Consider the following 27,695-nt stretch of genomic DNA (forward strand, 5'->3'; position numbering starts at 1 on the left):
ACTCATACTAACTTGAGTATCGGAGTCCCTTTTACAGGTACCACGTTCGAGTTGGAACCCGCAAGAACGTCCTCTTCCCTCGTTCCAGAACGACGAAGTTTCCAGGAGCTTGGCCGACCCCAACACTGGAGAAGAGCATCCTTGCATGAACAGTACGTTATACAAAGTTAAAAATTTAAAATTTTAAATTCTCTAAATAGAAATGAAAACATGATAGATCAGGTCAGATTTTATCGTTAAAAAGTCAAATATGTATTATAACTATATATTCAGCTTTATTCTGACCTGTGATCTGTTAAAGACTTTTTAAATACTTAAATTTAGTCCATTTCAAAACCTGACCTAAAATTTGTTAATGAACATGTTAAGAAAATAAAAAATATGCTAAAATTTTGAATTCCCTAATATCTAATAAAAAACAAACACAATTTTTCATATATTTATTAAAATAATTTGATAGATAAGTAGTAAATAATAAGGTCTTTAATTTAAAGATTTAGAATTTAAACTTCACTTGTAACATAATTGACCTTACAAGCTTTTTAATGATCTCGAGTTTGGCATCTTAAAATAAACAGACTTTATCATGAGTTTAGACCTAAATTTCTTTTTTATTGGCCACGTCAGATCCAAATCCCCTAACAGATCATTTGGCCTTATTTTACTCTAATTTTAAATTTTAAATTTTAAATTTTAAATTCTATACTCTGAATTAGTTTTATTTTATTTAACTTTAAATATTCTGTTTATTTGAGTTTTGAGTATTTTTGTTGTTTTTAGTTTTAGATTTTTTTTAATATGTTGATTTCTTTTTGCTTGTTGGTTAATTTTTAAATTAGTTGGCTATTGGCCCTCTGGACTTGTATTACTTGTTCTACCCTAATTGACCTGGTCTCCTAAATACACTAGTTTATAATCAAACCACGTTAATTAACATAATTTCTATACGACCCATTCCTCGCATCACTTTCAATGGTTCCGTAATTTAATCTTCATCAACCTAAAGCGACGAAAAAATGAAAAGTAGTAAATTCTTTTTAGTAAAATACACAAGTTAACTCACGCTAGTAATATTGATATTGCGTTTTAATTTCCAAGTTTCAACACACGCATTGATTCATTTGACTAACACACTACCGTACAAACCACATACATATCCCTCTCTAGAACCTATAAGGTTCCACTTTTGTAAATATATATAGGGATGGCAACGAAGTCGAACACAAGTGAGGGATGTCTAGCTCTTTGCTTTCCGTCTCCATTTTTAGATTTATTCTTTGTCTCTGTCTCTATTTTTTGTCCTGAGAAAATATTGCTCTCTATTTTTATTTTTTATAGCAGTTCATTTTTTGTGGGATCTCATTTTTTATCTCTTTAATAGTTCTGACTAATAATTATTTTTTGTAAGACTTTATACAAAAAGTCTAAATGACAAGATGGTAACTTTTTTCGAAATGATATATTAGAGGAATGCCACAGCGAGACAGAATACAGAGCAGTGGACGAGGTGGAAGACGTGACAGTAGAGAGGAGAATGGACACGACGGCAGAATTATGGAAAAGAGAACGAACCCCACCCTTGAAGAGGAGAAAGAACGGTGCGAATAAAGAGAACGACGTAGTGAGGGTGATGGCATGGTGAGAGGTGACGATGCGGTTAGAAGGGAGAGTGGCGAGGGAGTGACTGCAAAGAGGTTGGATAGAGTATGGACGACGTTAGGGATCTCTGAATTGAAGAAGAGTTATGAAAATGAGAATTAGGAATTTTGGGGGTCTATATATATATATATATATATATATATATATATATATATATATATATATATATATATATATATATATATATATATATGGCATGTGAAATGACTAAAAAACATATATGAGAAATAAATTATTAAAGACAACAAATATTCTCCACATACAAGTCATTTTCTGATACAAGTCCATACAAGTCTCTTTAACCTAATTCACCTAACGTGCTACTATCTAACCAACTTTTCAATCAGCACGCGAATATATAACTATCTAGCTTTTTTGAAAGGATTTCATTTTCATTTTCGAATTTTCTCAGCATTTTTAATCTATGTTCTCTTCCATCTCTACGTTCTCTGTGTTTCTCTTCATTTGTTCTCTGCATTCTCTTTCTTCATTTTTTGCGATTTTCTTCGTTCTCTATGTTTTTTAAATCAATCTCTGAAATCAGTTTTGAACAGTTACCTCATTGTTAAAGATGATAAATGATTCAAGTTCAGATTATCAATTGAATCAGAGTGAAGTGGATTATTATTTTGAATCCAATTAAGTGACTGAGGTGTAGTTTGATTCTAATTAATGTTTTCGTTAGTAGTTTTGGATTATGTAAGTAAATAATATCGTTTTTGTTTGTGAAAATTGCTGTTCATCATTGATGGTTTGAATTGAATGTACTGTAGGAGTTCTACATTAAAGAAAATATTTTTGTGTATTTGTAGCAAATTTTGGTGTAAAACTAAGATATTTATGTATATTGTTAAGAATTTTTGGTGTATGTGTACTAATAAGTTCTGCATAATTCAAAACTATTCTTCTCCCTCCTCCTCATCTACTGCTGCTTCTTTTTTTCATCATTATCACTATCTTCTTCTTCTTCTTCTTTTTCTTATTCATCTTTTCCTTCTTGTTTTAGCTTCTCAAGTTTCTTCTTATTTTACTCTCTTAACAAAAATAAAAACAAAAAAGATCAAATAAAGAAGAAGAAGAAACACACCATGCTACAAAATTACTTGGAAGAGTATGAACCTATATTAATTCAACTAAAAGAAAGAAAGAAATAAAAAAAAGACAGCATTAAAGTAAATATTTTTGTGTATTTGCTGCAAATTTTGGTGTAAAACTAACATATTTATGTGTATTGTTTAAGAATTTTTAGTGTTTTTGTACTGATAATAAGGTTTACATAATTCAAAATTCTTCCTCTTCTTCCTCCTTATCTTCTACTGTTTCTTATTCTTTTTTTTTTCATCATCATCATCATCACCATCTTCTTCTTTTTTTTTTCTTATTCATTCTTTTCTTCTTGTTTTACCTTCTCAAGTTTCTTCTTACTTTACTCTCTTAATAAAAATAAAAACAAAAAAAATCAAATAAAGAAGAAGAAGAAACACATAATACTACAAAATTACTTGGAAGAGAATGAACTTACATTCATTCAACTAAAAGAAAGAAAGAAATAAGAAAAAAAAAGAAAAAAAATGCAGCATTGAAGAAAATATTTTTGTGTATTTGCAATAAATTTTGGTATAAAACTAAGATATTGATGTGTATTGTTTAAGAATTTTCAGTGTTTTTGTATTGATAAGTTTCGCATAATTTAAAAGTCATCCTCTTCCTCCTCCTCGTCTTTTTCTGCTTCTTTTTCTTGATCATCTTCTTATTTCATTTTCTCATAATTCTTTTCGAATTCAGTTTCAAAACTTCCTTCACTTTTTGCGACAATTCTAAGAGATTTTTGAGAGATTTTGATTCTTATTTGAATTTTGTATGTTGCGGTTTTGATTGAAGGAGAAGAACTATTTGTCATAATAATTTTTGCACATTCAAGAACTGGGAAAGCGCGTATTTACACGTAATTTAAACTAAGAGTTGTTTTTGTGAAGTTTGAACCAACTTGCATTGTATGAATTTTATATGTAAAAAGACTTGTATACGTAGCAAGTCTGTAAAAATAATTAAGTAAATTTATAAATTTCGAAAATTAACGAGATAAGGTGGAGATCCTCGGTCGAATCCCTACGCCTATCTTAAGAGAATTTTTCCCGTCCATATCTTCGTAAAAAAAAATTTTTTACAGTCAAATCTTCATTCGAGACGATTCTGCATAAATTCCCATGTCTCGAAAAATTTTGCCATCCCTAAATGTATACAAGATGGTGCAAATTCTTGCTTCTTTCTTCCGAAGCACTTGCAAATTTAAATAATATTACGTTCAAATAAACTGAAGTTGCATGTGGGCATTATGTTTATTTATATTAATTAACATTGGCCCAAGCAGGGAATTCAACATATTTTTCAAGAGTAGTTAGTTAATTAGTTCAATAGCTAGGTTGCGCATGACGCCATCCCACTATATACTTACAAATTAATAAGTTGAACGGGTCTTTCACGTTGCAAGTTTAGCAATTAATTGTGAAATAAATCCACTAAGGCAGGGATGTTTATTTTGTCTCTAATGGAGAAATTTCAATTCTTGAACTGGCCAACTTCAAGTGACCAGTAAAACCCTCGTACTCGGAAAGTGTATTGACCCTTTCAACGAGGATCATAGAGTCTTCTTGGAAAAAAGAGGAGAAAACATTTCCAGTTTCTAATATAAAAGGACAAATGTAAATTAACATCCAATCACTTGAAAGATTACTACTGACTAATAGATTCGTAGATACGACTTTCTTTTGTCTTCAGTTGAAACCCTGGTCTCCCATTGGCTAACATAAATTTACACGTAAATTAACTGTTTCATTTTTTATTGTTATATTTGAAGTGCCCCAATGTACACTTCACGCTTCTGCTCACTATAAATTCCCTCTTCCACTTTTTGGTTTCCCATTATCTCATCGACCTTGCACCACTGAGCACTACTCCTTTATTAATTCAAGGTTTCCAGTTCGACCTTCCTGATTCCTTGTTGAAACTGATCACTAGTAATAAAAAGATGATGAGGAAGGTGTTTGGTTATCTTAAAAGGAGAATATCACCTAAGAAATTTGCAAAAGTAGAGCCACTGAAAGTGACAGAAGCTGTGTACAGAGATGAGTTAACGAATAAGAAGCAGCAACCGCCAAAGAAGACAATGGTAAAGAAAACTGTGCGGTTTGCGGATGCAGAACCTACCATTTTGGGAGAAGAAAAGTGCATTAGTGAAGATAATGAATGGAGGAGGGAAAAGGGAGAAGGGAATCAAGGGATAAGAGTGAAGGTAAAAATGACAAAGGAAGAAGCGTTTCGATTGCTATCAAAATGCAATAATAATGGAGGAGTTCTTGAATTCAAGGATGTTGCACGTGAACTTGTGTCCATCCCAACGAACCGAGTTTGCGTTGTGTCCCCTTATTGCCCCAAGAACAATAATTTGCACTTGTAGCAAGCTCAATATACTGCAATAGCCTTCTTTGTGTTTTATTTTTTTTCCTTCCTTCTTAGAGTGGGATGACTATACACAATTTTTGACATATCTGAGATATGGTTCTTTTTCTTGTATAATTATTAGCACAGATCTAGATGTAGTCCATAGTTTAGTATCTCTGTATAAAAATTAGTTTTACTATATACTTTTGATAAATTAGGTATCTAATAGTAATAGTGATACATACATATACCGGCTAAGTAAGAAAAGAGATCAATCAAATTGAAGCTGCAGTCAGATACATATAGTGAGTTTGCGAGTTTCAGGAAACCAAAATAAAGTATATCGTCCTATACTAATTAATTGTAAATTTGTGAGATATATTTTTAAAATAGATAAAGAGTTATGATTAAAAAGTTATATTTTTTTTATAGGGGTGATTTATTCAAAAGTTTGTAACTTATTAAAAAGTGGTAATTCATTGAATAGTTATATTTTTTGAAAGAATAATATTTTTATGCATAAAGACGTTGTTGCATATTGTATGCTTATAAATTCCTCTAATTTCATTATTTTTGGATAATCTATCTTAACATTTTTTTTGTGTGCGAAAGAAAAAAGAATAAAAAATATTATTTTATAAAATATCAATAGTGTAAGGCTTGACTATATAAATATAAAATTAAAATAAATAAATGTTCTTTATTATAAATTACAGAAAATTCATAAGTAATTCATTTTTGCACATCATAGTAAATTGATGATGGGACAATTAAGTCTAAAGAAAAATTTGTATAACACACGTGTTAAAGAATTACACTAATAATTCTCTATTTTTAAATTGCAATTTTTATTCTATTATTCTCATCTTCCAAATTTCAAGTAATTTTCAAATTATAGAACTCACAAAACTTATGTTAAATCTTCTGAAAGATAAGACATCATCTCCTACTAGCTAAGCTTACTGAACATACATGTCAATAAATAGATTTCATAATAACGGTGAATTTGGCATTTTCACATGAATTAAGAAAGAGAAATGTTAGGGGAGTAATATTTTTTATTAATATTAATTAATATTTTAAATTAATATTTTATTTTTATATTATTAAAATTTAAAATTTAATATAAAAATATTTTTATTTTAGTAAAAATTAATAAATTTATTAATTATATATCATTATTCATTAAAAAATGGTATTTACTTATGGATGCATTGGCTTATTTAGTATTTTTTTTTTGGAATATGGTGTTTGATTGTTTAATTAGGGTCAGTTTTGTTTTGACTCTGGAGTAATGATTGTAATTTTCGATTTAGTTATGTGGTTAGTGATTTAAAGTTTTTTTTTTAATATATTGGTTAGTAATTAAAGATAATATCTATGATACACTACTAACTCCAGAAGGCCTAAGAGACAATAAAGAGAAACAAGAAGCTGAAACATCTGTTCCAGACCCATTCAACAAAAGAACTATAAAGATCTTTTATTGGGCTAAAAGAAAAAAGGGGTAGAACACTAAGAGGTTCTTGTGAAAGAAAAAGAGATGGGAGGAATAAAAGTGCATTCTAAAAAATCTCGTGTCCAAAAATAATTTTTTATTTTTTCAATCTGTGCTTGAAGCTACCACTATGTGTGATAAATATGTTTGGGGTGGAAATTCACGTTCCCATAAACCCATAGACCCCCATAGTAGAGACTGAGAGGTAGAGGCTCGAAAAGGAAAGAAATTTAGGATGAAAGGCGATGGAAGCAGTTTCACTGGAGATACGTTTATGGTTCTGTCACAGAAAGATTGGATGCTAGGTGATGAAGAGGAAGGCAATGGTGAAGAAGGTAGGCAAATCAAGTCTTTTAGAGATGCAATTAAGGGAAGGCGAAACCCAGTAGTAGAGGTTGAAGAGGAGAAATGTGTTACGCATTCTATAGAAAAGAAAAAGGAATCTACAAGAGAATGTAAGACTGCGAACATAAACTCAAATTAGTATAATGATAGAGAGAAGTTGAACTAGGAGATCAGGGTAGAGAAGATTAATGGTATTTACAAGTTTGTTATAAACGACACTGCTTTGAAGAGTTTGAGACACCATTTGGTGGAAAACCCTCGTTGTGAAGCTTTTGGGTAAGCGTATATCACTAGAAGTCTTTAGTAGGAGGTTGGAGGCCATTTGGGGCAAACAAGGAAGTATTGGGGTGATTGATATAAGGAATGGCTTTTCATTGTGAAGTTTTATTCACAAGAAGATCTTGATTTCGCTCTAACTGGGTGGCCTTGAAAATTTTTTTATTACTATCTTGCTATAAAGTTCTGAAAATCTAACTTTAATCCAGTTGAAGCTACCATTGAAACCATAACTGCTTGGGTACACCACCCTGGATTGGCTATTGAATATGAAGAAAATATTTTCCATAGAATAGGTAATCTAGTGGGTAGGACCTTGAGACACCAATACTGTCGATAAAAGCAGGGATAAATTTGCTAGATTGTGTGTGGAGTTAGATCTCAATGAGCCATTGGTATTTTAATATTCCATCAATGGTGTCAAATATACGGTGGAGTATAAAAGATTGCACAACATATGCTTTTCATGCGGTATGGTGGGACATGAAAATTTTTAACGTCTTAAGAATAGAAAAGCAGTGACGAACCAAGCCGCTGGTAAAGAAGGAGAAAGTTATAATGGAGGAGGTGGGGGAAGTCCAGAAGCCAGAAGCAATAGAGAAGATGGGAGCAGAAATGGTAATAATAATAAAGTTCTAAAAACCTAACTTTAATCCAATTGAGGCTACTATTGAAATCATTACTACGCGACTTGGATACACCATCTTGGGTTGGCTATCGAATATTATGAAGAAAATATGCTCCATAGAATAGATAATCTAGTGGGTAAGACCTTGAGACACCAATATTGTCGATAAAATCAAGGATAAATTTACTAGATTGTGTGTGGAGTTAGATCCCAATAAGCCATTGGTATCTCAATATTCCATCAATAATGTCAAATATATGGTGGAGTATAAAAGATTAGACAACATATACTTTTTATGCGGTATGGTGGGATATGAGAATTCTCAATGTCTTAAGAATAGAAAAGCAATGACGAACCAAGCCACTGGTAAAGAAGGAGAAATTTATAATAGAGGAGGTGAGGGAAGTCCAGAAGCCAGAAGCAATGGAGAAGATGGGGGCAGAAATGGTAATAACAATAAAGATAAGGGTAAAAATATCTTAGAGGATAAAGAGAAGGCCTATGGATCTTAGATGGTAGTGCGAAAAGCACCACGTGAAAGGAAAGCAAGAAAAGCAATGCAGTAGTAGATAATGAGAATGTGAGAGGTGAAAGCCATAAAGGCATACAAATTAGGAAAGGTACAAGGTTTCAGGCACTTCACAATTTGGAACAATCGAATCTTAATGGGGATAATAGGTCAAATCACAATTATTTGAATAAGAACAATATCATTTTGCATAAGAAGCCACATACAGCCCAAAATCATATGCTCAATGGAGCCACTCAGAGGATTAAGTTGTCAAATTTAATTTACTTTTATTCTATTCAATACTTTGATATGTTTGTTTGAGTGATTTAAGGTTTAGGAGGCAGAATGGCTTGGAAAGATGGAGGAAAAGGATGCAAAATGGTAGAGAATTTATGAAGAAAATGAGTTTCGGAAATTTGCTAAGTCGTGCTTACGCATAGGTTGTCTGTACGCATCACCATTAATTCGTGCGTACGCACCATGCGTGCGTACGGATCAATCACAGCTAGTGACTCATTTAAAATAGCACGTGACTCGTGATTTCAAGCTCAATTTTGGCCCAGTCCAACTCATTTCTGAAGTATATGGAGGCAAGACTCAAGGGGAATCAACCAAGTAGTGTAGAAGTAGTATAGTAGTAGTGTAGTACTATGGTTTAGGTGATTCTAGAGAGAGAAGCTCCAACTTCTCTCCAGAATTTTAGGGTTTTTAGGGTTTCTTAGTTTAATTTCTCTTTAGTTTTAGGTTTTGATCTTGTTTTAGTTTAGTTTTCTTTATATTTTCTCGTTCTACCATCTTAGTTTACTTAGTTTTATTGTTAGTTATCTTTGCTAATTTTAGTTTATGAACAATTATTGAATTCTCATTTTTATTTAATGCAATTTGTTATTTCTATGTTTAATTGATGCTTATTTGAGCTGTTATTATTGTTTTCTTGTATTTGGTAGTTATAGATTTTGTTATTCTTACAATTTATGATATTTATATTTATACCTTCTAAGTATTAGATAAAATGTCTTCCTTAGTTGTAGAGTAGAATTTTGTATTCTTGGCTTGGGATTGAGGACTTAGGTGACCTTAAGTCATTGATGTCCAATATTGATTGGTGATTTAAGGTTGTTAGTTGATTTTGTTTCCACTAACGCTATCCTTTCACTAAGCCTAATAGTGAATTGGTTAGAATATGTGGATTAAATCAATTATGCCTTTTTTATGATGTTTAGGAGTTGATCAATTATGCCTTATATTCACTGATATCACCACGGGATCATCCATATTTGGATATGATGTCCTTAGGTTGGATGCACCAAAGATGATTTGAGAAGTTGGAAACGGGGTAGAACTGCTGAGATGAGATCTGTTAATCATCATCATAGCTTGGTATCTTCTCTTCTTAGCGGTGGAATTCGCTCCTCTGCCTACAAAATCACCTGAAATATAGTTTGTTACCACTTTGGATGCAGGGACTTCAACATGTCCGTGCCATGGATCTTTGTCTTGGCTCTCCGAGTTATATCTCAGCTTGTCTAAATCTCCTGCTGCTTCCTTCTGGCCTCGGGAAGTGACGTATTTGTCTAGTAGGCCTTGTCTTGCCAATCTTTCCAGCAAGTCCTTGGCCACTACACATTCGTCGGTGGTATGACCGAACTTCTGATAAAAAGCACAGTGTTTGCTTTTGTCTACATACTTCTGATCTTGATATGTTCCTGCCCTACTAGGTGGTTTTATCAGTTTGTTATGCAAGATTTCTTTTATTATGTCCTCCTTTTTGGTGTTGAACTTGGTGTAAGAGTCGAACTTCGGAGCAAGTTTGAACGGCTCTTTGACGTCCTTGTTTTGTTATCTGTGTGGCTTTTTGTCTTCTTTTCGAAACGATGATCTTTCACCTTTCCTAGCTTCTCGTAGTTCTTCAACTTCAATTTGTCCTGTCGCTTTTTCTTGGAATTCCTCTAATGTCTTTGGTTTTGGCACCGCTATTGCTTCTTGGAACTTCCCAGGCCGAAGTCCGCTCTTTATGGCATGCAACTGTACTTCTGCATTAAAGTTAGGGATTTCCATGGTAGCTGTCGTAAAACGCATCATGTAATCCTTCAAGCTCTCATGTTGTCCTTGCTTGATTGTGCTAAGGTAATCTGAATCCCTTACATAAATCTTGGAAGCTGTAAAATGGTTAATGAATAGTTTAGCAAATTCATCAAAGCTAGAAATGGAGCCTGCAGGTAGGTTAGAGAACCATACAAGTGCGGCTCCATCTAAAAAAGTTGGGAACGACCGGCACAAGATAGGAACGGAGTCACTGTTAAGAAACACATGGATTCAAATTTTGTAACGTTGAATTTAGGATCTCTGATCCCCCTGTACGGTGTCAGCGTCATGGGAAGTGTGAAATTCTTAGGTATTTCAAAATTCATGATTTCTCTTGAAAAAGGGCCATTTCGTCTCCTCTCTGTTTTTGGTGCTGTTTCTCCCGTTTTCGCATTAGACTCTGATTGATGTTCCTCATTGTTATCGACCTTCTTCTTGTCATTCTTCACGTTGCCATTGTTCTGCACTGCCGTCAGTAACTCAGCCATCTGTTGGTTCTCAGCCAACAAGGCAGCGTTGGTGGCCAACAGTTCAGCATTGGTCAGACTGGCCTGGGAGGTTACTGAGTGGTATGTCATGGCTCAGTGTTATTTCTAAAAAAGAAAGGAAATTCAAAAGGAACAAATATTTGTCATGTTAGTGCTATAAAGAGGCGGGCCCCACGGTGGGCGCCAGATGTTCTTGCAAGGATGCTCTTCTCCGGTGTTGGGGTCGGCCAAACTCCTGGAAACTTCGGTGTTTTGGGATAGGGGAAGAGGACATCCTTGAGAGTTCCAACTCCAGCGTGGTACCTCCAAAAGGGACTCCAACGCTCAAGTTAGTATGAGTATTTTATCAATAAAAGGTGTAATTGTTTATGCAGACGGGATAGGCTGTATGATTGCCCCCTTTACTGTAGTTCCTGTTTGTTTGATTTATAGGTTCTTTTTTCTTTGAATTGTTTGTCGAGATGTTGGTGGCTAGGTTTGGAATTTTTGGGATGAGAACAGAGCTTACTCAGTTGTAGGTGAGTGATGCCGAGAATCTCGGAGAAAGTGGGTGGTGATGAACTTTGAATTTATGTTGCCGAGGTATAAGCCGCTTGTCCGAGATATTAGGGTATGATACACATACTATTATCTAATGTTATATTTTTGGTGTTATACTATTATGTAATCTAATCAGTTTTTTTGTCTGTGGTACGAATTATAATATTTAGTAGGATATTCATGAATACAGATAATTCAACTAATCGATCAAAATTTACCTAATCAGATTTAATTAGTTCTATACTCGTAAGATAATTAGGTCTAATAGAATATGATCTAATTAAATCCATTCTTAATTAGTTTAATTATATTTTTTTTGGTAGAATCCAACGTAACCTGACTTTTTTTAATTAGTTTTATATTACATAAAAATAATAAAGTTTGCCAAAGTATAAATATTAGATGATATTTAGTTAAATATAAATTTGATAGTTTATTATAGTTTGTAATTTACCTATTATCTCTCTTTTATTTTTTGTTTCACTATTATATATTCACAAAAAAAATCTTTTTTTCAAATTTAATTTTTAAATGAGCATTTGATTAGTCCAAATCAAATTTAATCAGTTCGAGTCCACCTATAAAAAATCTCTTATCTAAGCCAATTTAAATTAATTAAATTTAACCGGTTGTTTTTTTTTTTCTTTCTTGATTTTGAATCAACACGACCCTTGGATATCCTAACATTTAGGGTTAGAATTTAGAAGTGTAGTTTAATGTCCAAGGTGTCTAGGGGTGCACAAGACCCGATCCGGTCCGAAGACCCGGACTGGGTCTGGTGACTTCAGGACAAATTTGGTCCGGCTTTGTTATGGTCCGGTCAGACTTAAGATTTCAATACATAGTCCCAGTTATTTATTAAATCAGGCGCGGGCCAAGTTTCGGGTTACCCGGCCCCGGCCCGCTGGATCCGTGTAGGCGTGCAGTAAAAAAAAATAAAAAATATGCATTATGTTTCTTGCCTTTGTGTTCAATGTTCACAATTTCACTCTTCAGGCTTCACACTTCACAGCCCACAATATTCAAGGGCTAGGGCACAGCAGACACTCTCTCTCACTCAAACTCTTTTCCCTGGGAAGCAACGTCGCAGCCCTAACGGCCAGCGGAGAGCTCCTCCTTCACACCTCCATACCATTTATGCTTCTTAATCTTACCTCACTCTCTCCTTCACCACCAACTTCTTTAGGTTTTTCGCTATCCTTTTTTAACCTTCTTCCTCTTTCTCCACCAAGTCTAATCAACCACCACAATAGCTTACCATCAACCACTGCGTGCACTAGTAACTCGCCTTCAATCACCTCTCAAAAACTCACACTACAAAAAATGTTGGTTAAAATGATGCTTATATTATGGTGGTTTTATGTAACCACCATAATTTTTGTTAATTTCGGCAGAAATTAAGGTCTGCCATATTATTCCAGTGATTGGTGGCGGTTTTTGTAGAATACGGTAGTTTAAAATTGCCATTATCTTTAGTCTTCCTTTCTAAAAAAAACAAGACTTAGAGGCGATGTTGTTGTGCATATCAGATGATGAGAATGAGAGTAATGTTGCGAATGAGAGAATGAGTGTAACGCGTGAATGTGACAAACCTAACCCTAGTTTTCTGCCGCCGTTCATCTTCTCACCACCGCTTAGCTCCAAGTTGCCGTTAGAAACGTTATCATTGTTGTTGCCTTCGGTGGAGCTTCTGCGATCTAATTTTTTGCTTTGATTTGGGGGTTTGCTTTCTGTTCACAACCGTTCATCATCTCCTCGCTGCCGCAAGCGACACAGTTGTTGCTCTCTCTGATAGAGCTTCTGAGATCTAGTCCTTTGGCTTCAATTTTCATATTCAATCTGGTTTTCTAGCTGTGAAGCTATTGTTGCTGCCTCCGACTAAACTTGTATGATTTGGTTCTACCATCCATATTAATTCACAGTAATCTACTTGATCTTCTTTTTTATTTTCCTCCTCCATACGATTAAAATAGTGTTAACTGATTTAAATTACATGATTAATGTGAAATTAATTGATGATTACCTTACTCGTATTAAAGTTTCAGAAAAAAGAGGTAGCAACATAGGGAGGCCTGGTAATTTCGGAGGTTCTAAAGGAAAAATTCCTCTTAGTGACCAATTTTCTAGAACACTTTTTGTTAGAAACATTAATAGCAATGTAGAATTAAATAATGTATATCCAAACCATGTATAACGCTTGCAAGCATCGTGGATTTGTTATGATTTCTCACTTCTGTATTCTCTTCTTCTTCGATCCACTCAACATTGCTCGTAGTGTGTTTCTGTTCATTCTCAATATCTATTTTTATTCTCTTTCTCTTCTTTTTCATTCTCAATTGCTTTTTTTCTAACTGTATTTTGGTTCAGTATTGTTATGCTTGCCATATGGTTGATGAATTTTCCGAGAGAGATGGAAAAGAGTGGAACTTGTTTTCTATTATAGATGATGATTCTTTGGTGCTTATTGTTTACTGTTATAGATGCATGTTCATCATTGTGCATTTTTGAAATTCAAAACTAGCTTAGCTCCCAATGTGAATCCAGCAAGGACATGCTATCTTTGTTTTCTTTTTTCATCAATGTCATGACTTGCATGCTCACATTTTGTTATTTACTTGAAGAAAGAAATAAAAGATTCAGAAGATCTTCCACAAAGCCTTTGTTATTGTTAGAAATTACCTTGTTTCCATGATCAATAAAATCAACATGGTAGTCATCCATAATGGAATCTTCCCTGATGAGCGGATAATTTATACGCTTTTTGGCATTGTTTTTAGGTAGTTTTTAGTAAGTTCAAGCTACTTTTAGGGATGTTTTCATTAGTTTTTATGTTAAATTCACATTTCTGGACTTTACTATGAGTTTGTGTGTTTTTCTGTGATTTCAGGTAAATTCTGGTTGAAATTGAGGGACTTGAGCAAAACTCTGAAAAAGGCTGACAAAAGGACTGCTGATGCTGTTGGAATCTGACCTCCCTGCACTCGAAATGGATTTTCTGGAGCTACAGAACTCCAATTGGCGCGATCTCAACGGCGTTGGAAAGTAGATATCTAGAGCTTTCCAGCAATATATAATAGTCCATACTTTATTCGGAAATTGACGACGTAACTTGGCGTTGAACGCCAAGTACATGCTGCTGTCTGGAGTTAAACGCCAGAAAAACGTCATGATCCGGAGTTGAACGCCCAAAACACGTTATAACTTGGAGTTCAACTCCAAGAAAAGCCTCAACTCGTGGATAGATCAAGCTCAGCCCAAACATACACCAATTGGGCCCCGGAAGTGAATTTATGCATCAAATACTTACTCATGTAAACCCTAGTAGCTAGTCTAGTATAAATAGGATAAGTTACTATTGTATTAGACATCTTTGGTCTCAATTTTGTTTTATTCTTCATCTTAAGAGACTATTGATCACATTCAGGGGGCTGGCCATTCGGCCATGCCTGAACCTTTTACTTATGTATTTTCAACAGTGGAGTTTCTGCACACCATAGATTAAGGGTGTGGAGCTCTGCTGTACCTCAAGTTTCAATACAATCACTATTACTTTTTATTCAATTCTCTTTTATTCTTATTCCAAGATATACGTTACACTTAACTAGATGAATGTGATGATCCGTGACACTCATCATCATTCTCACTTATGAACACACGTGACTGACAACCACTTCCGTTCTACCTTAGGCCGGGCGCATATCTCTTAGATTCCCCAACAGAATCTTCGTGGTATAAGCTAGATAGATGGCGGCATTCATGAGGATCTGGAAAGTCTAAACCTTGTCTGTGGTATTCCAAGTAGGATTCTGGGATTGAATGACTGTGACGAGCTTCAAACTCCTGAAGGCTGGGCGTGATGACAAGCGCAAAAGAATCAAGGGATTCTATTCCAACCTAATTGAGAACCGACAGATGATTAGTCGTGCTGTGACAGAGCATAGGAACGTTTTCACTGAGAGGATGGGATGTAGCCATTGACAACGGTGATTCCCTACATACAGCTTGCCATGGAAAGGAGTAGGAAGGATTGGATGACTGTAATAGGAAAGTAGAGATTCAAGAGGAGCACAGCATCTCCATACACTTATCTGAAATTCCCACTATTAATTTACATAAGTATTTCTATCCCTTTTATTTTCTTTTTATTATTAATTTTCGAAACCCAAAACTATTTAATCTGCCTAACTGAGATTTACAAGGTGACCATAGCTTGCTTCATACCAACAATCTCTGTGGGATCGACCCTTACTCACGTAAGGTATTACTTGGATGACCCAGTACACTTGCTGGTTAAGTTGAACGGAGTTGTGAACTATGGTATTGGCATCATGTTTTTGGCGCCATTACCAGGGAATGAAAAGCAATGAATTTTGCAAAATGGAATAACAATTGAATCACAATTTCGTCCACCAAGTTTTTGGCGCCGTTGCCAGGGATTGTTCGAGTATGGACAACTGACGGTTCATCTTGTTGCTCAGATTAGGTAATTTTCTTTTCAAAAAGTTTTCAAAATTTTTCTTTAATTTTCGTTTTTTTTTCAAAGAATATTTTTGAAAAAAATAAAATAAAAATACAAAAAAATTAGAAAAACATAAAAATCAAAAATATTTTGCGTTTCTTGTTTGAGTCTTGAGTCGAATTTTAAGTTTGGTGTCAATTGCATGCTTTAAAAATTTTTCTTGCATTTTTTTCGAAAATCTCATGCATTCATAGTGTTCTTCATGATCTTCAAGTTGTTCTTGACAAGTCTCCTTGTTTGATCTTGATGATTTCTTGTTTTGTGTTGTTTGTTGTTTTTCATGTGCACTTTTGCATTCATATTTTCCATGCATTAAAGATTTCTAAGTTTGGTGTCTTGCATGTTTTCTTTGCATCAAAATTTTTTCAAAATCATGTTCTTGATGTTCATCATGATCTTCAAAGTGTTCTTGGTGTTCATCTTGACATTCATAGCATTCTTGCATGCATTCATTGTTTTGATCTAAAAATTTCATGCATTGAGTATTTTTGTTGTTTTTCTCTCTCATAATTAAAAATTCAAAAATAAAAAAAATATATTTTCCTTATTTTCCTCCAAATTTTCGAAATTTTGGGTTGACTTGGTAAAAAATTTTTAAAATTAGTTGTTTCTTACAAGTCAAGTCAAATTTTCAATTTTAAAAATCTTATCTTTTCAAAATCTTTTTCAAAAATCATATCTTTTCCATTTTTTATTTTTATTCTCGAAAATTTTAAAAATTATTTTTCAAAATCTTTTTCTTATCTTTTATACCATATTTTCGAAAATATGCTAACAATTAATGTGATTGGTGCAAAAATTTGAAGTTTGTTACTTTCTTATTAAGAAAGGTTCAATCTTTAAATTCTAGAATCTTATCTTTCAGTTTCTTGTTAGTTAAGTCATTTTAAAAATTAAATCTTTTTCAAAATATCTTTTTATCTTTTATCTTATCTTTTTCAAACTTTATCTTTTTCAAAATTTGATTTCAAAATATCTTATCTAACTTCTTATCTTCTTATCTTTTTTAAAAATTTGATTTCATATCTTTTTCAATCAACTAACTAACTTTTTATTTGTTTCATATCTTTTTCAAAACCAACTAACTACTTTTCCCTCTCTAATTTTCAAAAATATCTCATCTCTTTTTCAAAAATTATTTTGTTTTAAATTTTAATTTTAATCTTATCTTATCTCCAATTTTCGAAAATTACTAACCTCTTTTTCAAAAATTATTTTCGAAATTTCCCTTCTCTTCTCTTATTCTATTTAATTAATTATTTACTAACACTTCTCTTCACCTCTCTTCATCTAAAGATCCGAACTCATTATATCCCTTGTGTTTGGATTCTTCTACCCCCTTCTTCTTCTACTAACATAAAGAAATTTCTATACTGTGACATAGAGGATTCCTCTTCCTTTTCTTGTTTTCTTCTCTTTCATATGAGCAGGAACAGGGAAAAAGGCACTCTTGTTGAAATTGATCCAGAACCTGAAAGGACTCTGAAGAGAAAATTAAGAGAAGCTAAATTAAATTATTCTAAAGGTAACCTTTCAGAAATTTTCGAACAAGAGAAGGAGATGGCAGCCGAAAATAATAATAATGCAAGGAGAATGCTTGGTGACTTCACAAAGCCAACGTCCAAGTTTGATGGAAGAAGCATCTCCATTCCTGCCATTGGAGCCAATAACTTTGAGCTGAAACCTCAGCTAGTTGCTTTAATGCAACAAAACTGCAAGTTTTATGGACTTCCATCTGAAGAACCTTATCAGTTCTTAACTGAGTTCTTGCAGATCTGTGAGACTGTAAAGACGAATGGAGTTGATCCTGAAGTCTACAGACTCATGCTTTTCCCTTTTGCTGTAAGAGACAGAGCTAGAATATGGTTGGATTCACAACCTAAGGATAGCCTGGACTCCTGGGATAAGCTGGTCACTGCCTTCTTGGATAAATTCTTTCCTCCTCAAAAACTGAGCAAGCTGAGAGTGGATGTTCAAACCTTCAAACAAAAAGATGGTGAATCCCTCTATGAAGTTTGGAAAAGATACAAGCAGCTGACCAAAAGGTGTCCATCTGACATGTTTTCAGAATGGACCATATTAGATATATTCTATTATGGTCTCTCTGAATTTTCAAAAATGTCACTGGACCATTCTGCAGGTGGATCTATTCACCTAAAGAAAACGCCTGAAGAGGCTCAAGAACTCATTGACATGGTTGCAAACAACCAATTCATGTACACTTCTGAGAGGAATTCCGTGAATAATGGGATACCTCAGAAGAAAGGAGTTCTTGAAATTGATGCTCTGAATGCCATATTGGCTCAGAACAAAGTGTTGACTCAACAGGTCAACATGATCTCTCAAAATCTGAATGGACTGCAACATGCATCCAACAGTACTAGAGAGGCAGCTTCTGAAGAAGCTTATGATCCTGAAAACCCTGCCATGGCAGAGGTTAATTACACGGGTGAACCTTATGGAAACACCTATAACCCATCATGGAGAAATCATCCAAATTTCTCATGGAAGGATCAACAAAAGCCTCAACAAGGCTTTAACAATGGTGGACGCAATAGGCCAAGCAATAGCAACCCATATCCATCATCTTCTCAGCAACAGACAGAGAATTCTGAACAAAACACTTCTAATCTAGCCAATATAGTCTCTAACCTGTCAAAGGCCACTTTCAGTTTCATGAATGAAACAAGATCCTCCATTAGAAATTTGGAGGTACAAGTAGGCCAGCTGAGTAAGAAAGTCGTTGAAACTCCTCCCAGTATTCTCCCAAGCAACACAGAAGAGAATCCAAAAGGAGAGTGCAAGGCCATTGATATACTCAACATTGCCGAATGCACAAGGGAGGAAGAGGACGAAAATCCTAGTGAGGAAGACCTCCTGGACGTCCTTCAAGCAAGAAGGAGTTTCCTATTAAGGATCCAGAGGAATTTGAGGCTCATATAGAGACCATAGAGATTCCATTAAATCTCCTTCTACCATTTATGAGCTCTGAAGACTATTCTTCCTCTGAAGAGGATGAAGATGTGACTGGAGAGCAAGTTGCTCAATATTTAGGAGCTATCATGAAGCTGAATGCCAAGTTATTTGGTAATGAGACTTGGGAAAGTGAACCTCCCTTGCTCATTAATGAACTGGATACTTGGATTCAGAAAACTTTACCTCAAAAGAAACAAGATCCTGGCAAGTTCCTAATACCTTGTACCATAGGCACCATGACCTTTGAAAAGGCTCTGTGTGATCTGGGGTCAGGGATAAATCTTATGCCACTCTCTGTAATGGAGAAGCTGGGGATCATTGAGGTACAACCTGCCTTGTTCTCATTACAACTGGCAGACAAGTCATTGAGACAAGCTTATGGATTAGTAGAGGACGTGCTAGTAAAGGTTGGAGGCCTTTACATCCCTGCTGATTTCATAATCTTAGACACTAGGAAGGAAGAGGATGATTGCATCATCCTTGGAAGACCTTTCCTAGCCACAGCAGAAGCTGTGATAGATGTCAACAGAGGTGAATTAGTCCTTCAATTGAATGGGGACTACCTTGTGTTTAAGGCACATGGCCATCCCTCTGTGACAAAAGAGAGTAAGCATGAAGAGCTTCTCTCAGTTCAGAGTCAAGAAGAGCCCACACAGTCAAACTCTAAGTTTGGTGTTGTGACGCCACAACCAAACTCTAAGTTTGGTGTTAAGACCCCATATCCAAACTCTAAGTTTGGTGTTGGGACTATACAAATATTGACCTGATCACCTTGTGGCTCCATAAGAGCCACTGTCAAGCTATTGACATTAAAGAAGCACTTGTTGGGAGGCAACCCAATTTTATTTATCTAATTTTTATTTTATTGTTATTTTGTGTTTTATTAGGTACATGATCATGAGGAGTCACGAAAAAATCATAAAAATTAAAAATAGAATAAAAAACAGCAGAAGAAAAAATTCACACCCTGGAGGACGCACAGGCTGGCGTTCAACGCCAGTAAGATGCATCTGGCCGGCGTTCAACGCCAGAACAGAGCACCATTCTGGCGCTAAACGCCAGAAACAAGCAACATTCTGGCGCTGAACGCCAGGAATGTGCCCAGAGAGGAAAAACTGGTGCTGAACGCCAGTAACAAGCATGAAACTGGCGTTCAACGCCAGAAACATACTTTACATGGGCGTTGAACGCCCAGAATGTGCACCAATGGGCGTTTAAACGCCAGAATGGTGTGCAAAGGCATTTTACATGCCTATTTGGTGCAGGGATGGAATTTCTTGACACCTCAGGATCTGTGGACCTCACAGGATCCCCACCTACCTCGCCCTCTCTCTTTCCATTCATGGTCATCCCTTCTGTTTTTCATTCACCACCTACATCTATCCACTCTTCCCCATACACCCCACCTACCTTTACAATTCAACTTCTCTTCCCACCCAATCCCACCCATATAGCCGAACCCATCTCCCCTCACTCACCTCCATTTTCTTCTTCTTCTTCTTCCTCTCTTCTTTCTTCTCTTGCTCGAGGGCGAGCAATATTTTAAGTTTGGTGTGGTAAAAGCATAGCTTTTTTGCTTTTCCATTACCATTAATGGCACCTAAGGCCAGAGAAACCTCAAAGGGAAAACAAAAGCTTCCACCTCTGAGTCTTGGGAGATGGAAAGACTCATATAAAGCCGTCATAGCTCAGTAGTAGAACGTGTGGCTGCAAATCAAGAGATCCCTGAGATACCTCAGGGGATAAGTTATCCTCCACACAAATATTGGAAGCAACTAAGGGTAGAAACACCAAAATTACTAGGAATCATTCAACAGAAGCAAGGAAGAGACATAGAGGAGCTCAAAAAGCACCATTGGACCTTCAAGAAGGCGCCACCCTCACTCAGGTGGATTCATTCCTTGTTCTTATTTCTTTCTGCTTTTCGGTTTTTAATGTTGTGTTTATTTATGTTTTGTGTCTCTACTTCATGATCATTAGTATGTAACCATGCCTTAAAGCTATGAATAAAATCCATTAATCCTTCACCTCTCTTAAATGAAAAATGTTTTAATTCAAAAGAATAAGAAGTACATGAATTTCGAATTTATCCTTGAATTTAATTTTAATTATATTGATGTGGTGACAATACTTTTTGTTTTCTGAATGAATGATTGAACAGTGCATATGTCTTTTGATATTGTTGTTTATGAGTGTTAAAATTGTTGGCTCTTGAAAGAATGATGAACAAAGAGAAATGTTATTGAGGATCTGAAAAAAATCATGGAATTGATTCTTAAAGCAAGAAAAAGCAGTGAAAAGCAAAAGCTTGTGCGAAAAAAAAATGGCGAAAAAAAATAGAAAGAAAAAAAGAGAAAAAGCAAGCAGAAAAAGCCAATAGCCCTTAAAACCAAAAGGCAAGGGTAAAAAGGATCCAAGGCTTTGAGCACCAATGGATAGGAGGGCCCAAGGAAATTAAATCCAGGCCTAAGCGGCTAAATCAAGCTGTCCCTAACCATGTGCTTGTATCATGAAGGTCCAAGTGAAAAGCTTGAGACTGAGTGGTTAAAGTCATGATCCAAAGCAAAAGAGTGTGCTTAAGAGCTCTGGACACCACTAACTGGGGACTTTAGCAAAGCTAAGTCACAATCTGAAAAGGTTCACCCAGTTATGTGTCTGTGGCATTTATGTATCCGGTGGTAATACTGGAAAACAAAGTGCTTAGGGCCACGGCCAAGACTCATAAGTAGCTGTGTTCAAGAATCAACATGCTTAACTAGGAAATTCAATAACACTATCCAAAATTCTAAGTTCCCAGAGACGCCAATCACTCTAAACTACAAAGGAAAAAGTGAGATGCCAAAACTATTCAGAAGCAAAAAGCTACAAGTCCCGCTCATCTAATTATAATTAATATTCATTGATATTCTGGAATTTATAGTATATTCTCTTCTTTTATCCTATTTGATTTTCAGTTGCTTGGGGACAAGCAACAATTTAAGTTTGGTGTTGTGATGAGCGGATAATTTATACGCTTTTTGGCATTGTTTTTAGGTAGTTTTTAGTAAGTTCAAGCTACTTTTAGGGATGTTTTCATTAGTTTTTATGTTAAATTCACATTTCTGGACTTTACTATGAGTTTGTGTGTTTTTCTGTGATTTCAGGTAAATTCTGGCTGAAATTGAGGGACTTGAGCAAAACTCTGTAAAAGGCTGACAAAAGGACTGCTGATGCTGTTGGAATCTGACCTCCCTGCACTGGAAATGGATTTTCTGGAGCTACATAACTCCAATTGGCGCGCTCTCAACGGCGTTGGAACGTAGACATCCAGAGCTTTCCAGCAATATATAATAGTCCATACTTTATTCGGAAATTGATGACGTAACTTGGCGTTGAACGCCAAGTACATGCTGCTGTCTGGAGTTAAACGCCAGAAAAACGTCATGATCCGGAGTTGAACGCCCAAAACACGTTATAACTTGGAGTTCAACTCCAAGAAAAGCCTCAACTCGTGGATAGATCAAGCTCAGCCCAAACATACACCAATTGGGCCCCGGAAGTGAATTTATGCATCAAATACTTACTCATGTAAACCCTAGTAGCTAGTCTAGTATAAATAGGATAAGTTACTATTGTATTAGACATCTTTGGTCTCAGTTTTGTTTTATTCTTCATCTTAAGAGACTATTGATCACATTCATGGGGCTGGCCATTCGGCCATGCCTGAACCTTTTACTTATGTATTTTCAACAGTGGAGTTTCTGCACACCATAGATTAAGGGTGTGGAGCTCTGCTGTACCTCAAGTTTCAATACAATCACTATTACTTTTTATTCAATTCTCTTTTATTCTTATTCCAAGATATACGTTACACTTAACTAGAAGAATGTGATGATCCGTGACACTCATCATCATTCTCACTTATGAACGCACGTGACTGACAACCACTTCCGTTCTACCTTAGGCCGGGCGCATATCTCTTAGATTCCCCAACAGAATCTTCGTGGTATAAGCTAGATAGATGGTGGCATTCATGAGGATCCGGAAAGTCTAAACCTTGTCTGTGGTATTCCGAGTAGGATTCTGGGATTGAATGACTGTGACGAACTTCAAACTCCTGAAGGCTGGGCGTGATGACAAGCGCAAAAGAATCAAGGGATTCTATTCCAACCTGATTGAGAACCGACAGATGATTAGCCGTGCTGTGACAGAGCATAGGAACGTTTTCACTGAGAGGATGGGATGTAGCCATTGACAACGGTGATGCCCTACATACAGCTTGCCATGGAAAGGAGTAGGAAGGATTGGATGACTGTAATAGGAAAGTAGAGATTCAAGAGGAGCACAGCATCTCCATACACTTATCTGAAATTCCCACTATTAATTTACATAAGTATTTCTATCCCTTTTATTTTCTTTTTATTATTAATTTTCGAAACCCAAAACTATTTAATCTGCCTAACTGAGATTTACAAGGTGACCATAGCTTGCTTCATACCAACAATCTCTGTGGGATCGACCCTTACTCACGTAAGGTATTACTTGGATGACCCAGTACACTTGCTGGTTAAGTTGAACGGAGTTGTGAACTATGGTATTGGCATCATGTTTTTGGCGCCATTACCAGGGAATGAAAAGCAATGAATTTTGCAAAATGGAATAACAATTGAATCACAATTTCGTCCACCATTCCCCCACTGTGCAAGCACGGATTTCTTACAAGGCCATTCGACTAATAACTCTAGTGACTGGAAGCCCTCGTTCCACTGCAGGAGTGAATGTGTCAAATTTGATGTACCAGATAACAAAATATCATTTCAATTTATGATACCACAAGCAAACATTTTATTTAAATGTAAGTAAAAATGACAGAAAATTCTGATAGCTTGTTGTGGCCAAATTTGCAAAACTTGTTAAGAGAGCAAATAAGAATCTGAGAAAAGCTGCTAAAAGTGAAATGAAAATTGGTGAGTCCTCCAAGATTCTGATTGATGTGGTCACATTCAAACAAGAAAATTTTATGGAGAGCTATCATCTAGAACTCTATGATGCTGTTACTTGGTAAACTTTGATTTCGTATCATATAGCACTTAGCATTATTATGTCCAAAATGTTTTTTAAAATGGTTGGATTGCATGAAATTAAATATATTTCACCTTGTGCAATAATTGAATGGTTGCGAGTGAGGTTCTGAGAGCACACAAGCTGCTATTGCTGTTGAGTACTATTATTATAATTAATATTGTTATTATTATCTGTCACACCACTAGTACAAGTCGACAATGTAGTAACCACCACATCTTGCAAATATTATATATATATATATATATTCTTAAATTCAAATAATTAAGTTAAGTGCTAAATAAGTAATAATCTGATGAAACAAATAAAGCTCTTAGAATTCAAGGACATACAAAACAATTTTGTAGTCCTATACAATTTTAATTTCATTTTCGGAAAGGCTGCTCACCTTGTTGACAGCACCAACCAATTTGTGCTGTAGGCAAGGGCTGGAATCAAAGAGGTTCACTTTTTACCTTTCAATCCTGTTGATAAGAGAACTGCTTTGACTTACATTCATGCAGATGGAAACTAGCACCGTGCAAGCAAAGGCACTCCGCAGCAGGTAACAATTTTTATTTTGTTCATGATTTATGAGAGGTTCTGGCTTGTTCCATTGATGCTGATATGATATTATTTGTTATGATGAATAGATCATGAACTTATGTAATCTAAGGAATGATGTTAAGAAGAAGGTTCATGTCATTAGTGACAAGTTTGCCGAAAGAGGCCTTCGTTCCCTAGCCGTTTCAAGATAGGTTCTTACAGCAAAGTCTTCATGCTTTAATTTTTCTATACATGTTCCCAAGTTTCTTGTAAATAATAATAATAAAGATAATCTGAATCTGAAGCATCTTCTCTGCTACTGTTGGAAGTTCCTGAGAAAAGCAAGGACAACCCTGGAGCTCTATGGCCCTTTATATATGCAACTTTATTACACTTACATTGTGGTTTATACTCTATACATCCACTGAATCTAGCTGCGATGACATACATGGAAACTCCATTAGAATCAAGTGCAGACAATCATCTTAAACCCAAAGAAGAAGAGAAGAAAGAAGAAGACAGCTTGAGTCTTGCCATGGAAATGCTGGGTTTGAATGTGGCTCCACTGGCGGTAAATTCAGCTGTTGAGCTTGGTGTGTTTGACACCATAGCCAAAGCTGGTGAAGGTGCCATGCTCTCTGCAAAGGAAATTGCGTCTCAGATTGGGAGCAACAACTCAAAAGCACCTCACATGCTGGATCACTTTCTTAAGTTGTTGGCAAGTCACTCTCTCCTTTGTTGCTCTGTTTTCCAACAAGATCATAGTCACAGACTCTACAGCCTCTCCCCTAGCTCCAAGTATTTTGTCACCGATGCTGATGACGGCAGCTCGTTGGGACCAACCTTTGCTTTGCTTCTCGACAATGTCTTCTACCAAAGCTGGTCGCACTTTTCTCTCTGTTAACATTAAAATAAATAAATAAACAAATTGCTATCAGATCAGTTCTATTCTCTTTTTTTCAACTCTATCTTCTTATGCACTGGTTCAGGACGGAAGTGAAAAGAGCAATTATGAAAGGTGGAATTCCATTCAACAGGGTTTATGGCATGCATGCCTTTGAGTATCCAGGCGTAGATCAAAGGTTCAATTAGGTGTTCAATAAAGCTATGGTAAATTCCACCAGTCTATTTTTCTCTCACTCTATATGTTCATTGAAATTGTATAGTATCTAACTCTAATAATAGGAATTTTCTATTATTAATTTTTTTAGTTCAGTATATTTTTGTAGTTAAAATAAAAATGTGAATATGGTTGTTGATTGTTTCTATAAGATTGATGTTACAAAATTTTCTCTTAACTTCAAAAAGCGAAGATGCCGATATGAAGCTTATTGATTTCAGTTTATCAGATTTCATCTGGACAGGTGACAGTAAATGTGCTATTTATTGATGTTTACATTTGCATAATACTCCTATTGTGATGTGCATTAAATGCTTTTAAAAATTTGTCAAAGACTAATAACCGAATAATTATTTTTTATATACCACTAACATAACTAAGTGTTTTATATATAGCCATTATTTTATCTTGAGTGATTTATGATTTAAACTTACTACTTGGGAGATGATATAATTGGTGTAAAAACAAATGACAGTAGACAATATCATAATATATATGTCAAAAATCTTGAGAGTAGCAATTTATGCTTAGACACCTAATTGTATGTTGAGAAAATATATTAGTTGACTAGTTGTGCTACTTGTTAAGCAACTGCGTTTAGTTGTAGAGACTAAACAAAAATAGAGAAACGCAATCTCTTTGAAGAAAAAAATAACATGAATGAATTTCTTAAATAATAAAAATCCTAGATTTTCTTACATGACTTCTAAGGTTGGGGAAGTAAGAATAATGATAGAAGAACAAACCATAATCCAATGGAGATATGACATGAACTTATTGTAAATGTATGCTTAGCATGTGTAAAGTACTTTAGATTGAAGGTACCCCTCAAGATTTGAAACTGGTCTTTCTTAATTTTCCATTAATGTGTATTGACTACAGACGAACGACTAAATGACATTGCTGGGAGTGCATATTATGTTGCACCAGAGGTACTTCACAGGTCCTATAGTGTGGAAGCAGAAATATGGAACCAGAGGTACTCTGGATCGAGCAATAAAGCTGTGTAATCTTTTTTGATAGAAATTTTATGTATTAAGAGTTATATGTTAAAGAGATTTATAATTAAAAAATCATGTTATGTTAGATACTTTATTTGTATAGGGGTTATTACTTTTGATTTTCAATATTAAAAAATCATATATTATGTTTAATACTTTGTTTATGAGTTATTTAATATTTTGTTCATGAGTATTGATTTTTTATTATTGAGAAATTTTAATCAAAAAGTTATGTTTAACGCGATAAAAATACTGGTTCAAAATTGTCTTTTTAAACAATTAAAAAATGTTACTTTTATCTGGTAAAAATGGTGGGTTGTAACTGCCATTTTAAATAATATGAAATGACATTTTAACTCGGTAAAAATAGTGGTTTCAAATGCCGTTTTAGCCAATAAAAATGCCAATGTTAGGGTAAAAACGGCGGTTCAAAAATGCCATTTTAACCAATTAAAAAAGCTATTTCAATCTGGTAAAAATGGCGGTTTCAAACGCCGTTTTAACCAACTAAAATGCCACTCTGTCAGTGTAAAAATGGCGGTTCATAAATACCGTTTTAACCAATCGAAAACGTCATTTTTACCTTGAAAATAACGGCGGTTTGAAGTGCCATTTTAACCAATCAAAAATGCTATTTTTACCCTAGAAATAACGGCAGTTTGGAAATAACGGCAGTTTGGAAATAACGATGGTTTGAACCGCCATTTTAATGAATTGAAAATGTCATTTTTACCCTGGAAATGACCGCGATTTGAACCACCATTTTAACCAACCAAAAATCGCCGTTTTATTTGAAAAAAATGACAGTTTGAACCGCCGTTTTAACCTATCCAAAAATTGCCGTTTTAACCCAGAAAATTGTGGCGATTTTCTGAAAACTGCCATAATAACAAGAATGGTGCCCATAATTACGTCGCTTTCTAAAACTGCCATTCTTGGTAATAATGACAGTTTAAACCGCCGTAATTACCTTAAAAAATCGCCGTTTTAACCAGAATTTTTTTGTAATGTTAGAGTTCTCA

General features: G+C 35.0%; 1 protein-coding gene across 1 annotated transcript; it reads left to right on the plus strand.

The window, feature by feature from the left end:
• The first annotated feature begins 24,315 nt into the window (after positions 1-24,315).
• LOC112790788 (anthranilate N-methyltransferase) lies at positions 24,316-26,797 on the plus strand. Its single transcript, XM_072233189.1, has 4 exons — positions 24,316-24,571; positions 24,660-25,434; positions 25,542-25,662; positions 26,555-26,797. Exons 2-3 carry the CDS (start codon positions 24,992-24,994, stop codon positions 25,642-25,644), a joined length of 546 nt encoding a protein of 181 aa, XP_072089290.1. The 5' UTR covers positions 24,316-24,571; positions 24,660-24,991; the 3' UTR covers positions 25,645-25,662; positions 26,555-26,797.
• The last annotated feature ends 898 nt before the right edge of the window (positions 26,798-27,695 follow it).

Source organism: Arachis hypogaea, chromosome 3, assembly GCF_003086295.3.
Source record: "Arachis hypogaea cultivar Tifrunner chromosome 3, arahy.Tifrunner.gnm2.J5K5, whole genome shotgun sequence".
NCBI classification, from domain to species: Eukaryota; Viridiplantae; Streptophyta; class Magnoliopsida; order Fabales; family Fabaceae; genus Arachis; species Arachis hypogaea.